General features: G+C 33.7%; 2 protein-coding genes across 2 annotated transcripts; both read right to left on the reverse strand.

Moving 5' to 3' along the window:
- Window positions 1–3659: 3659 nt before the first annotated feature.
- LOC126752132 (uncharacterized) lies at window positions 3660–10942 on the reverse strand. The gene is made up of 5 exons (XM_050462710.1): window positions 10593–10942; window positions 6713–7351; window positions 6310–6502; window positions 4796–5163; window positions 3660–4721 (listed from the first exon to the last, which is right to left on the reverse strand). Exons 1-5 carry the CDS (start codon window positions 10753–10755, stop codon window positions 4603–4605), a joined length of 1482 nt encoding a protein of 493 aa, XP_050318667.1. The 5' UTR covers window positions 10756–10942; the 3' UTR covers window positions 3660–4602.
- Window positions 10943–12725: 1783 nt separating this feature from the next.
- Window positions 12726–15696, reverse strand: LOC126752736 (TBC1 domain family member 23). Its single transcript, XM_050463697.1, has 4 exons — window positions 15466–15696; window positions 14307–15198; window positions 13641–14141; window positions 12726–13577 (listed from the first exon to the last, which is right to left on the reverse strand). The coding sequence occupies exons 1-4, from the start codon at window positions 15480–15482 to the stop codon at window positions 12885–12887; spliced, it is 2103 nt and encodes a 700-aa protein (XP_050319654.1). The 5' UTR covers window positions 15483–15696; the 3' UTR covers window positions 12726–12884.
- Window positions 15697–15982: the final 286 nt, after the last annotated feature.

Below are 15982 nucleotides of genomic sequence, written 5' to 3' on the forward strand. Positions count from 1 at the left end.
TGGATGTATCTATGTATGTGCATATCCATATGTACTTCAATACTTTTAAAATTCTCTCCAATGCGAGGGTAAACAAGGGTTTCAAGCTTAAGCGCGTATGCATACTTATGGACGGTTAGCGCTCTTCAAAATTAGAGGAGCGCATAATTTCGACTATGTTTCCAAAGTCTAATTATATATGATACTTTTATATTTGGAACCGAAACACAGTTACGATTTGTAGTACACACGTAGTGTGTATGTAGTATATCGATATCTTAAAAATCTTGTATTTTTATTTGCTTCTCGCTTTCAATATGATGACCGCCGTGGACAAACCAAATAATCTTAAAATCAATTACTTACTATCAGTTATTTTATAATTTTGCACCCGCGTATGAAATTTGGTTTAGTAAATTGACAAAATTCGCCAGTAATTTCCTTAAATGTATGGATGCCTATAAAAGTTGGTAAAATCACAGGTGCACTCGACGACGCAAGCGATATTTTACAGGAAATTACATATGTAGTATATAATAGTACTTGGGAGTATCTCAGTTGCAAAAATGAATGGTTCTTACAATCGAAGATGTTTTATGATGATGGCTTCCATTCTTCCATTCCATTATTAGTTAGATGTGCATAGATCTCATTTTCCAAGCTAAAGGAGCAGATATGGTAAATATCGTTATTTGACCATTTCGTCCGATTAAATTATACATAATTCTTTTCACAAATGTAAATTTACGTTTCATTTGACCCGATATTATTTTATTATTTTATTGAAACCTGCCGAGAAAATATATGTACATACAGATATGTAGGTATGTAAGTGGAGATTTTGCAAATTACTTTCCAATAAAAGACTAAGTATGTAGAAGTATTATAACGAATAGCTTTCAAGAAAGTAGAAAACTAGTAGAACTAACATAATACATAGCCGATCTCTTTACGTATCATTTGTGTACATACAAATGTAAGTACGCATGTATGGACGCGTGTCTTATTTTTTTTGGTGCTGAAACTTGTGAATGGCTGAATTAGATAATAGTTATATTGTATTAAGGCGTGAAACTAATTGAAATAAACTCAGTGTTTTTTTGGACGCTTGTGTGCCACACTCGAAGCATGTGGATGCTGCTTCAAAGTCTCATTTTATGCGACAAATTTATTGGTTGGTTTAAGGGGTCACATTGAAGAATTCAGTTATATTTTCATAAAACGATCACGTACATACATACATACATATTTAGATATGTGCTCCAAATTTATTTTGATCGTTCTATTATTGATTTCAATTCGTTATAAATTAATTTGTATAGATTTTTGTTGGAAGAGTTTTTTATGTTTGAAGTCAATGTACTATTTTATGTGTTGTCCATTTTTTGGGAATTAAATGTTGTCCCATTGTATACCAATTACGTATGTTAAAAATACTGAAAGTGGATGTTTTGTAATGAAGATCTAGTTTTTTTCGATGCAATAGTTGTCTTGTGCATCGTTTAAAAGCCGTACTCAAAATATTAGGAGTTCAACACAAAACTCAAGAAAAAATTATATAACTATACTTTTGAAGGTACATACATATGTACACATTTGAATGTTTTTTATTTGAGGGCTCACATCTACGTGTATATATGTATGTGTGTGTATAAGCATACATATTTATATATGTTTGTCTGTATGTGATGAACCCAATTTTTGTGAATGAATTCAATGTCAGCGAGAGATTTGTATAAAAATGGAGAAAGTTAAAGAGAGCAAAGGTTCTCTTAGACCACATGTTGATTGTGAGAAATTAAGCCGGGTATGTTGCACATAACTAAGTGTGTATGCTAGCGGTGTTTTTGCTTTTGTGGCTTTTGTGACGTTTAAAACTGCACGTAACAAAATAGCATATATGTATGTATGTAGCTGCTTGGTTTGCGCATTCATCGAGCACACTCACTTGAACATGATTGCATATGTATGTATGTATATGTATTTTTGACTCACAGCAAATGTGTATACGGGAAATGTGATTTAAGAGTCAGAATAACGTTGCGAAATTCACAATTTCATCAATTTTAAATCGAAGAAATATATCACAACCTAGCACATACGCGGGAACATACTTATATGTAAGTACGGGGTTATGTGTACATCACATGATATTAGGTTCTTAGGCTCCAAGTTGAAGCTTGAATTTTAAAACTATTCTGCTGTACAAAGTAATAACAGTCTATGTTGGAGCGCAGGCGCACATTATCAAGAAAAAACGTCAACTTCAGCTGTGTCGAAGCTATAATACCCCTCACAGGTACATTTCTTATAACAACAATATGTATAACTTAAAATAAAAATGTAACTGTCCAACGGTTAGGGTCGAATTAACGCTACTTAATAAAAGAAAAGGATATGGTTCCTACAAATGAGAGACTTATGGGGAGAAAATGACGTGAGGAGCTGAGGACATACGACAACTTTATATATATTTTACAACGTCTTCAGCGTTTCCCTTTGGGTGTTAAAACTTCGTGGCAAACTTAATATAGCCTTTTCCGAGTATAAAATTGTAGTTTTGGAAATTTGTATTCATTATTAGGCAAATTTTTATGCATTTTATATTATTTCAACATACATATGTATGCTTTCTGAAAACACTCCAAGTCAATCAATACATTTCGCACAAGCCACACCATGCCAAATTATACTTTCTTACCTAATAGATTGACAAATTTGAGTTTGAAGTTTTGTGCACACAAAGTCGATCGTAAGCATATTCATATATGTATCTCACGCGCTATGTGGTACTTAGGCAACTGAAGCGACGAATATCCCATTTCATTTTTCAGAGGTACCCCATCACATTTTATTACACGTAATTTGCACACCCAAAGAAAGATGTAAGTTTACCAATTTCACATGTTTCTAGAAAATAGTTGTAACATTCACTGTTATTATAGGAAGGACCATAATTAACTCCTATTATAATGTCCAATAAGCTGATCAGAGTCACTTCATTAGCACTTCGTTGCTTGCGTTTGAAATGCTAGACCCAGACATTAGTTAAACAATCATTCAAACATGTAGTCTACCATATATGTATAGTCAGACTTCAAGCTTCGATAAATTTCCGGCAACAAAAACAATATGATATACCCTGTCCAGAAAGTATCGGGAATTCTTCATTTAAATCTTCCGCTTATTAGGTTGATACAACTGTTTTTAATTACGATTAAATTAGCGCGATAAGTTCATTGAACCACAAGCCCTTCCGCAGGACCCGCCACTAACTTATGAATAGAAGGAAAACAACACAAATATAAAATGGTCTCTTAATAAAATAAGAGACCCCATTCCTTGACCAAGTACTGCATGGAAAATTAGGAAGTAAACTACGTACTGATATTTGAACTGACGTAGTTGTCCAAATTTATTTGAAGTAAAGCTTAAAAACTGATTTGCATTAATTTACAAAAGTACAAAGAGTCAAGATATATGTAGAAGTTTCAATAAATTATTACAAAAATATAATTGAAAGCTGCCAAGGTAATAAATAAAACTGTTTACAATTAGTAACTCACTTTTTTTTTAATTTCATACATATGCTGAATTGGAAAAGACTTTTAGAACTATATTATGATCTTAAATAATGTTAGCACATGTAGATATAAGTATAATCTGTACATATGTACATCTATACGAGAATTTACTTGCTTATTCTATATCTATATGTATATATGTGTATTTATGTATATTTATGTAGACAAATAAAACAAGGACATCTGCACCAAATTTACTTAAAGGTAAATACTGTTTTAGTACATTAAGGCTGGAAAATGACGCATCATTTGGCCAGTTAGACAATGAATAGGTTATGATTTTATGTAATCATAATCTCTTTAATATGCTCTGAGCCGTTACAAGCCTTTTGGTTAATAAAGATTTACATTGTGTTCAATCACAGTGACACATATATAATATTTTATTTTGCATTATAGAGATTTTATAAAGTAAACTATTTAAATTTTTTCTATAATAGCACGTACATTTGTATGAACATATATTGGAGTCATAGCTGCTAAATTCTGGTGGAGAAGGTTATACTGGTGCTTTCTGATTTCACCAATTACATATGTATATTCATGTAAAGAAATATAATTAATGAGTTATAATTGTTTTTGTTTTTTTTTTTTTCAAAGAAGAGACGACCTCAACAGAAGAAATAATTCACATACAGATATTTGCCAACGTAAGATTTTTTGAAATATACAAACAATAACGCAACATCTGGAATATGTCTTACAATTACTAATGTATGTATTTAGCACAAATCAATAATAATCGTTGAACCATTTTAATAATTTGTTTCATTTTCTTCTACTTACAAGTTTGTTATCTGTACGCATATGTACGTATAGACTTGTCAAATACATACAATGCATATATGTATATGTACATATATAGGTATGTATGCATGTCTGAAATTTAATATATTTCATTTATAATTAAAATATGATAATACACACATATGTTTATTTTGATTATATTATAGGAGTCTGCTAATAATTAGACCTCTTTGACCCATTTCCAAAAATAGTTTCCTCCCCAAGCTTGGAAAATTTAAAAGCGTCTTAAACTTTAGTAAAACTTTTCGCTATTAACATTGTAGCCGATGCTGGGTTTGGAAACTGGTTCGTTCAGAAAATTGCCCATAGATCGCTTCTTTTTGGAAACCATAAATCGCTTAACTCCATAACCTGCAACATAAGAGAAAATCCGCTTATATTATTAAACCTTTTTTAGTTCATTATTTGGTTCCCTGAATCCTTACGATTTCCAGTACCGCTTGGTAGTATTCCACCGTATTTTTGTTCTCTTTGCAGTTCATATTTAGGTATTGCTTCTACATTTGCAGGCGCACCATAGTAATCTACCATGTTTGGTTCTAACCACGAACCACCGTTGTCTATTGCATCTATATTGGTCGGATAATCAAAGGCACCAGCTGAAATTGGATAGTAAGTTTTAATACCGCTATAGGTGTTAAAAGCCTCTGGAGGAGTAGCAATGCCGTTCGATGGGTACATGTAACCGTTGCTTGTATCGGTTTCGGGCTCCTTCCGGGCACGTTCGCCTGCTTCTACCAGTGCAACCAAAGCCAGCATATCTGCTGGTGTGAGTTTAGTATCACGCTTGAGTCTAAATTTTGAAAAATATTTTTTACTATGTGTTTGCGGAAACATTTATATATATATTATCTATAAATATATTCTTAATTGAAGCCTTATAATTAAAATGCAATCAAAACGCTATACTTAATTTATTCTTCTGCATTCAGTTCCAAACCAAGGAATACCATCAATGTCTTTAATTTCAAAACAATAATTTAGTTTCACATTTGCTATATTTTGTGGCTAATATTCTTCTAATTATTGTTAACCGACATTTATAAATTTATACCGCCTGCGAAAAAGCAAAAAAACAATTAAGTGAATGTATCAATGTTACTCATACGCTATGTTGGCTATATAATCGAAGTATGAACATTCCGGACTGCATTAGTGGATAGATCGGTAAAAAAATATTTTAGTAACTGGCTTAAACGTGAAGTGCATTCAGCTATACTTGTACTTTTCTTACACAATTTTTAAATCATCTAAAATTAAGTATTATATTCAAAGTTAAAAAAATACATTTTTATAAGTGTTCCATCCACCTTCCGACATTCCACACAGCAACGTGTATAATATATGTATATGTATATGTATATATATATATAAATATTTATAAATGTATAAAGATTTAGGCTATTTCTCTCAAGCATGACACAATTCGGACTTGGCAGTGGTCACATTTCTCAGCGATGTGGCAGTACCTACATACATATGTATATTCACTAAATATTTTTGCCTATTGTTTCTTTATCAGTCAGAAACATTGAAAACATTTGGAATTTTGAATTTGGGCTCGGAAATCAAGTTGAAGAAGAAATCCCCATAATTGACAGCTTGTTGGCACTAGCACCATTTTTCTTTACGCATTGAAAACACATCTTATCGAAATTTTACCATTGCCGTCATATAGTTTGACAAATACAATTGGAAACACACATTAGTCCATATATAAAAATATATGTGTGTATTTATAAAGGTCGGTGAATTTGTGTGTAAACATTGAGAGTTCAGAGTGTTCTCTTTTCACCCATTCTCTCTTATGAACCGATCCGCTGGACTAGATTTGGAAGTATAATATAAACAATTTATATGACCCGTTAACACATTAAAAAATTGCAAATCTCATATAATCTTAATATTTAAATCTATCATCTGCAGAGCCTTCCCTTACCTCATATCAGCCAATCGACTACTGCTGCTGGCACTGGCGCCGCCATTGTTGCTGTTGTCATATCTATTTGCCCGCTTATTAGCATTGTTGGCGCCATAGTACCGGCTCGTGTGTAGCGTCTGTTGCACTGGGTACGCCTCAGCGTTAAGGATGTTTTGCAAATTGTCATAAGCCTTGCTGCGATACGAAGTTGCTGGAGTGTTTATAAGCAGTGTGATAAATATTGCATAAAATAAATTAGTGAATAATAAAATAATTTGATTACTAATTTATTCACACGATAGAGGATGGTAATGAAATGCTTATGAATTGTTTAAAGTAATATAAATATTTGCTTTAAAGTAAAAAATCCGCTGCAAACGCCATTTGGCTGTTAAGTGAAATCCTTTTGCAAAATATTTACCTCTTGGTGCGCTCAAGAAGTCGTCATCTTGTATATCAGTGTAGACAACTGAAGGATCCATTTCATCTGCCCAAAAGCCAGTGGGCACAGTTTCTAATTCAGCTCCGCTACTAACTTGCATCGGATTACTCAAATATGCATTATTGTAGTATTCTCCACTGCCGTATACGCTGTTACCACTACTACTTCCGCTGGCAGATGCATAGGGTCCTCCTAGACCCATTGCACCATAGAGATATTGCGGATTCGAAATGCCTCGCTTCTGCAAAACGCTGGGAGTTTCATCCCCATACACTTGTGCCTGTTGCTTCCATGGTTGTTGTTGTTCCTGTTCATGTTGACTTGCCGTTGCAGCTGCTTGTACTGCCGCAGCGGTTAGTCCAGCAGCGATTGCGGAATTAATAATATCTTCATTCGATGGCATCGAATTTGTGCCAGCTGACTGAACATATGCAATAGAGTTTGAATTGTTGTCACCACTGGCTTTGCCACCGTTTTCCAAATGTTGGTGCGAGGTTGGCACATTAAAGGCCGGCGGAAGAACTTCGGGACTAGATTTTTTATTTGCCGACGTAGAGACCTCGTCGTTGATAGCTTCCTTGGGCATTATACCATTTACGTCGGCCGAAGAGCGTTTTACTGTTAAAATTGGTGGCAATAACATTTTGAATTAATCAATACAATTTAACTTTTAACAAAATAAGCAGTTGGTATATGGTATATACATATGTATATGTAAATATAAATGCAAGTATTCCGTTTTTACGCTCAGCAAAATACACAAATGAAAATTAATAAAAACAATCAATTAATTCCTGTAGCCCTCAGCTTTTCAGCGCGTTTAGAGCCATACTTCTTCAAAGCAATCAGGAGTGTTTTCTGCTGGTGCATTTGAAGAGAATGACCCAACAAGCAATATAAAGCATTCATTCCAGTGTGCAATATCAAAACGCAAACGCATTTGTATCTTATTCAAGTCGTCAAATCGGCGAGGAAATGGCGTTCATGGCGGAAATAGACATCCTGCAGTTGCATTCCTATATACATAACTATAATGAGAAGTTTACATGTTCATTTTTGCCAGCTAAAATTTCTAGTTTGCAATGTATTTGAGTAACATTGAACTCGGGAAGAAGTATCACCATTAAGAAGGAAAGTCCCTATTTGTTTATTTGCTATTTGTAACTGGAAACGGCATTTAATGTTCATAATTTTTTCCTTTAATTTGTGTAAATATTTCCCAAATGCCTTTCAGACCACGACAGTATTTCGGTTGAGTCCTTGTAGTTATTGAGGTAAAATATCCGTAACACTAATATGCTAGTCCTTTTACCGGAGAGGTAGCAGTATTACTTTTTTATAGTAATTATCATAGCTTCTTTTTTTAGCACTTAATTAACCTTCGGCTGCCAATTAAACATTCTTTGCAAATTTCACGCTATAGTTACTTTTCTAGTTATTAATTAGAGTAGAATATATACATACATACATATATGCACTTTATATGTTTGCTTTTCGTGTCCACATTTATAGCATGGAATATCGCACTGGTGTAAAATTTTAATTAATCGAATTTATATACTTACCAGACGGGAACTTTATAATAACTACTCAAATCGCTATTTACCGTAATAAATAAATTCAATTGATGGAGCATATAATTCCCGTTTAAGTAGCCAGTGATGCCTTGCTGCGGCCAAGTACCATGTACATACATACATATATACATACATATGTGATATAATTAAATTATATTATATATAGAGATATAATCCCTCCTATACTTTAAAACAAACAAACTACTTTTAAAGACAAACAACGTGACACGTAATTTATATAAATGTAATGTATATTTATATCTTTAGCAATTTTCAAGCCCTGAAGACCTAGCAGACAAGGTTTAACTTAATAACGATTCCTAACTGCTCCTTAATGTTTTTTAGAAAAATGTCAATGTAATGTAATGTTAATCCAATTAACGCCGTTACTAATGAGTTGATAGCTTGCTGTTGCAGTCGGAGCGTTAACTGTGTCCAAGTACTTATGTGGATGCTAGCATAGGGACCACTAAATTCAATTATATGTATGTATAGGTAATTGTGTGTGTTTGTGTAATTATTTTGCTCAGATACTTCCCGTTCGCTGACACTTGCGGTTGATGTCAGTTGTATTAAATTAGATACCCATAAGTGAACATAAGCACAGGGGCATAGCGTTCTCATGAAGATACCCCACCATTTCCAACCTCAGTAATAGAATTAGATCATTTAATTCATTATACGATAACTTCCATTAACATCTCTTCTTATATTCCAGCGACTTTGGCCAGTCAATGTATGATGAATTTGATTTTTTTTCTCTGTCCACTTGTTATTGCGTAGCGTTCGACAGAGTTTTGAGCTTTGAGTTTCCACTAAGCTTGAACTATGGTACAAAGAAGGGTTCTCCAATCGCAAATAGCTTAAATAAATTGCCAGACACTTGGCAGGACCGGGGTGAAGAGCTTTGGCTTTGCATGGTTTTATTGCGCAGCTCTAACGACTATACTATCCAGACGACAAAATATTCATTAATGCGGCGCTTTTTTATTCTGATTAAAGTCATAAATAAAATACATAATGATAGCATAAGTAATAACAGCTTTGAGTCATAAAAAGCCATATGCTGTTGACTTGTTTTTAGTATTCAATGCAGAGATAGTCATGTTCACGTGGGAAACTGGAACAGGCAACCAATTTACATGCATACACATGTATAAATATTTGTGAGTATGCATATGCAACATTAGTCTAAAAATAAATGTTGCTTTCTAAGCCATATGGTGGCAAAAATTGTCATTTACATCTGAATATCTATGCATATTTAAATAATACTTGATGGAGTTCTTGCGCATGTACTTATATTAACTTAAAACATAAAAAACATAATTTTTTTATTTGATATTATTGTAATAGAATTACCAGGTTCTGAAAAATAGCAAAAATTTGGTTTGAAAATTGAAATGCTATCCAGTTGTTGTTGGATTCTATTGAAAATTGTAACGCTAAAATATCAACAGGGCGTATGATGAACATTGGTATATATGTAAGTGAATGAATATACACATGTACATATGTAAGTATGTACGAGAATATTTGAATGCATATATGTACACATATGAGTATCATGTTGTTTGCCTTATGCGAAAATTGCAATGGCTAAGCAATCAAAGTTGCTGGTTGCTGTTGAATTTTCTTTGTATATAAAGTGGGTTTTCCCTTTAACTGCTTCGCAGAAGTTATAGTGTTTACTTGCTACAGGCTTTGTAAATAATGAAAAGCTTCAGCCATTGTGTACTGTTCTATAAATAGAAACCTATCCACACTCCACGGCGCTCTCAATAGGAGCGTCATCGCCCACGCCAACGCAAACTACGCTCTTAACATAAATGGGTGCCAACAACAAGCTTCAACCATCAGCAACAATATGGAATGTCCTTATTTGAATCCGTTACTACGACATACTTATTAAAAAAATAGATTATTAACATATTTGAACAAAAAAATCCAAGGAAGACAATGAGAAAAAAAATTGTTGAGTAGCATAAGGCAAAGCAATTAAAGAAGTATCTAAAGCTGAGTATACAAGTATAATAAGGATAAGGACCTTAAAATTTTTTCTGAAAATAAATACTTGGAACTGCTAGTTAAGTACACAACGCTTGCAGTAGAAACATAAATCCTTTGAACCATGTGTATAATAATCGGAAAATCACCTGTTGACAGCGAGCCACATTGCTCTCTATTAACATATCAGCCACTTTATTTAATGACTTATAATCTTGTGCTGTTTCGTGTGTGTTCTTTGTACATACATATGTATATGCATAGTACTTACTAACCTTTTGTCATTAAATTGTGCCCATTGTTAGCTGCATTGATGTTTGATGTAACTTCGGAGTTCTGCACTAGCACTGAAGTGGGCACCGCCACAGCGGCCACCACGAAAAGCCCAAGTACAAAAGCCAAATTAAAAGTGTGATGTAAACATTTGCCGCAGCTCATGTTGGCTTTTTACTTTTTATTTCGAAAATCACTTGTGATAAATACGAGAAAAAATTATTAAACTTCAACACTTATTTTTGCTGTGATCACTATGATTGTGGTTTTGCTATAGTCTTTGGGTTTTAGTCTTTTCTAAGTGACGATGTTAATGGCTCCGGTGCTCTGAATTAACTGATGTCTCTGCTGTAGGCGCAACAATTTTTATTGAACTGACCTCGTTTTTTCCAGTGCGGGCGTCGAAAATCGTTTTTGCTCCTGCGCCTTTGTGCACTGTCATCAGAATGAGATTGTGAGTGTAGATATCTCTCGACTTTACAGGCGAGGGCGTCTTGCTCGAATGCAACAGTGTATGTTTATTGCTGCTTTCACTGATTACCGCCAACCCACAACTCTTCGGCCACCCAATAACTTTTCTACGTACGTCATTGATAAGAATTTATTTCCAACACGTTGCATGCGGATTCATTGCGCATGCACTTAAACATATTCCGGGCTTTTTACTTATTCAAATTCACAGTGGCTTGGAGCTTTTTTTCACTTTACTCGCTTTTCGAGCCACTCGACCACCTGATTTGAATTCATGTTTTCTGGCTTTATATGAAAAACCGCCATAAATATTTACATGTACATATGTATGTATGTACATGCATATATGAATGTTTGAATATTCTATTACTAATCTCCTCACATCAACATTCAACTTTGGAGAGACCAGATTATAGATCCCCTAGGATGTGGTGCTGCAGAAAATGATTTTCGTACATTTGTATGCACACATACATACATATCTGTAGGTACATACATATGTATGTACATATATTGAATTATAATTCGCTGATTTTTTTTCCTCTCGCAACATGTAGCACAGAGTATAATAGACTTGTTCGCCTAACGGTTTTTGGTACTCATAAGAATAATAGAGATATTATGGCGTTATGTGTCAACTAAACTTGAAGTGCACATTTTCCCCAAGCATCTCATCATGCAGTTCTAAAATAGACGAAATTGGATAATTAACTATTGTCCCTTGTAAAGGGTGTGGAAAGGCGCGTGTAAAAAATTGACAATGGGCATAAATCCGTTCACTTTTAAATGAAATCATGTATCTCAGCAACTACTCAATCAATCTCAAATCAGACTATAACTTTTCAAGGCCCCGATACCAAATATGTGGACCTCAGTCCTATGGCAAAAATGTCGGTCAATCTGTGAGGTATCTCAATAAAAATTTGAAACCATTTTTGTTTTGGTAATAATATTTCATGATACCAAAAAGGGATACATCGATTGGTTTGTACCACAAGATCGGTTAATATGTAAGCTAACTTACAAATTACGTACTTAGTACTTCTCTACTTGTTCTCTTGTTCATTTTTCTGGAACAACCTCTTCTAACACACATAAATTCTTTTAAGTAATTTACCAACTAATTTAGATTGACAGATGCGTTTAAGGTCTACTCTGTACCCAATAAAAATGTGTTCCAAATGTAAAATTCGAACAATAGTAAAATATGTGAATGTGTATTAATATTTAACATACCAGTAATATTTAACTTACCAAGTCTCAATTCACACCACTAAATACATAGGTTAAGATGCGTTCATATATGTATGTATGTACATATATAAATGCGCAAACCATTTTTTCAATTTTTGTTTTTGTTGTTGTTAAAAACTTTTCGTTCAAGTTTTCTAACCAAATTACCATTATGCACCGTTGTGGAAGCATTGAAAAATTGGAGTACAGTTTAAAGCTTTGAAGTATATGTAAGTATAGTGTGGTTAGGCGGAATAGTTAGTCTATAATTCGTAAGCTACTTGTCAATATGTATTATACGTATGCAAACCCATCTCGCTTAGTACATTACTTGATTGTTATCGCAGTATATTCTCACAATGTTTATTAAATTAAACATTTATATACTAAATATGCACGAGTAAGAAAAAATGAATAAAAGAAAACATCTATTAAAAGGTTCTTTATGGCATACACATGGATGTTTTTTTTTTTAATTTTATATGTTTATATTATATAATACGTTTTTTACAAAATAAACAAAACCTATAAATCGTCATCACTCAATGCAATTAGCTGTTAGATGTAAAATATAAGATGGTAATGTTCGATTACGTTAATTTAGAGCTGTCTAGTGTTTGAACAATGTGTTTCGACACAATTGCTGTAGCTTCACTGGCGTTCGGAATAAGAAATCGGTCCATGTCAGTTATAAGTAGTCCATCTCCATCAGGGAATCCGTATTTGAATGTGATCAAATCACGATGGCGTTTCTTTGCAGTTATTTTAACTATACTTGATAGGGGACGTCGAACTATAATCTGAGCTTGACCGCGCCCAAGTTCTCGTAATACAATTAAGTGCGTCGCCGAAATTATTAAATGACTATCATACATATACCCATTCATGTGAACTTCTTGACATCGGAACGCATTAATTATATCTGGCGACTTTAAATACTGAGTTAAACTGACAATTTCTTTAGCATCACCAGCCAATTTAGAACTGGTCAAATCTGGTGAATCTTTCACATCATTTTCGTTATAATGGTCGTCATTCTCGTCGTCGATGCTAAATACCGGTGCTACATTACGATAACGTTTTCCATTGCGTTCAGTAGCCGAAACATGTCGATCCTGAATGGTCGACTGGCCCAAATTCAAATGGGGATTGACAGTGGCACCATTTGATGGATTTGTAATGATATCGAAGAGCTTGTCCTTCACTTCAGAAGATTTCAATTTCATTACGGCAGAAAATCGACTAAAGATATCGGAGGTTGGTCGTGGTTGATCCCGTTTATCCTTAAAATCAATATTTTGTTTTTAATTAAAAAAGTTACACATTATTAAAATTTAACTGAATACCTCATGTGTTTGTCTTGTTCTTCCTGAATTTCTAAGTTCTACATTATTTTTAGAACAAACAATGCACTTTTTTACATTATGATCCTCAAGGCAATCTGCCATGTGGTCTCCAAAATAATCGTGAATGGACAAATAACCTCCAGTCAGCAACGATACGTACTGAGTGTTCTTTTGTAAAAATGAAGCGACGACCATATGTGTATATTGATCTTCCTCCATCCGGCCACTTCCCATGAAACAAAGATGCTCACCTCCTGCGTTAGAATTTGCTTCAATTGCCTGGCGCTGTGCATTTAACAACCCTTGTACCGCCGTAGAAAAAGCCAGAGGTTCTTGCAACATTAAATTACAATCAAGATGAAATGCCGTGGAAAGGTGTCCGGCATTGTATTGATCTGCCGGACGACAATCAACCAAGAAAAAACGTACTGTGTCGGATGTGTTTAATTCTAAAGATGAATTCTCCACTAATTCATAGACGGAAACTGGAAGACACAAGGCCTAAAATAAAGCAAACATAAACATTTGTTGGAGTAACTGGTTAACGACATATCTATATAATGATATTTAACTTTTAATAATTGTTTTAATTTTGAGTAAATTCTTGAAAATAAGAAGTCTAAATTTTAGTATGTGGCTTACATGATGTTAGCTTTGTTTACTTACCTGTGAAACACTGCAGGGTTCAATGTGAGGTGCCTTTTCACCTTGCGAACCATAAAGCGCTTTTAAAAAATCCGTCTTGAATGAACTAGGGGTTTTAAGCGAGTAGTATTGAGCTAACGAACAAAAGTCAACTACATCATCCGGTTCCAAAGCGCAAGGCATATTTGAAAGAAATTTTATTAAATCTTCTTTAGTTGCATCTTTCATTTCTAATATTAAGTCACGTCCGTTTACGAGTATAATCAATGCCAAGAAGAAGACCATAAAAGGATCTGCATGTTGAAAATATAAATCCCACATGGAGAGAATGACGGTAAGGCTGCAGCTCGAAGCGAATAAACATTGGAACCATTGCATTGAGTACAGATCTGGTGTAATTTTTTTTGTATCTAACATTGTACATAATTCAGGATCATGATATAGTATAAGTAAGCGAAAAACATGAAACACGTTGCCTTTTGGTTTGCAGCCCTTAGGTATGTATGTGTCTCTTATTGCCTCAAATAGGTTGTAGGTGTCAGATCGATTTAACTTTAGTGCCAACAAAGGTAACAATAGTTCAATCCAACCATTATCACTTTCATACAAAAAATTTCGATTTTTGCAATAGAATGTGAGGATCGACTCCAAATCGGAAATTACTGACACTTTGTCTTCATCATCATTTCCAATTCGATCCACAATCGCTTGACAGTCTTCACGTAACGTATTTTGAAAAGGCAAATCAAAAATTTCATTGAACAACGACATTTGATCGCTTTTGTGACGCACATCGAGGCACACTTGCCAAACGTCAGGACGCAGTGATTCGGGAATAGCTTTGCCTCGGCAAATAGCATATATGTCGTTAACATTACAGTCATCTAAGAGCGCTGACTCTAACTCAATAAGCCTGAAAAAAAACTTTTGTCAGCAATATGGTACGTGTATTTTAAAATTAATAAAAATAAAAAGATTATGAGTCCATTAAAACATTAGTCTTTAAATAGCTAATTTAGTATATGAGAACAAGCAAACATTGAGCAAAAGCAAGGAATAACATTTTTGATCCACTAATATAAGAACCGTTCCACTCATACTTCATTTTTAGAATCAAATTTGCGTGAAATACCAAAGTGGATAAGAAATTACAAACTATAAAAATTCCATTACAGCTTACCATAAATTATCATCCATTTCGTCAATTATCCGTGAATTTCTATTTTTTATTTTAAGGTTTTTCTAATATTTTTCTACCATTTACATTGTAAAACCTTTTTTACATAGGCTTAACTTTAAATTTTTTGGTCACGTATTTTATTACGAATTTAGCCTTATAATTTTTTTTCTATGCTTACGAATCAGAAAAGTTTTATTTACTTTTTATAACTTTTATCTAGATTACTTCGTTCTTTTCTGACATTTGCGAAAAATGTCAAACAGTTGCAACCATTATTGCCAAGAGTTATGACAAATCTCTTGAAATTATATATTATCTTTCGGAAATAAGTAACTGTTTGAGACATCATTTAAATATCTATACGAGTGTAGTTTACAACAAACTTTATAAATAAATGGCTATGCTAAGTTTTGAGAGATTACAGAAATGTCTTAAGAGCCGATAGTACGGATAGGGATTAACTTCATACAAAGTAGGTATAAATTTTTTAAATAAATTTTATTCGTTGTCTTGGGTT

The sequence above is a fragment of the Bactrocera neohumeralis genome, chromosome 3, assembly GCF_024586455.1.
Source record: "Bactrocera neohumeralis isolate Rockhampton chromosome 3, APGP_CSIRO_Bneo_wtdbg2-racon-allhic-juicebox.fasta_v2, whole genome shotgun sequence".
In the NCBI taxonomy this organism is placed as follows: Eukaryota; Metazoa; Arthropoda; class Insecta; order Diptera; family Tephritidae; genus Bactrocera; species Bactrocera neohumeralis.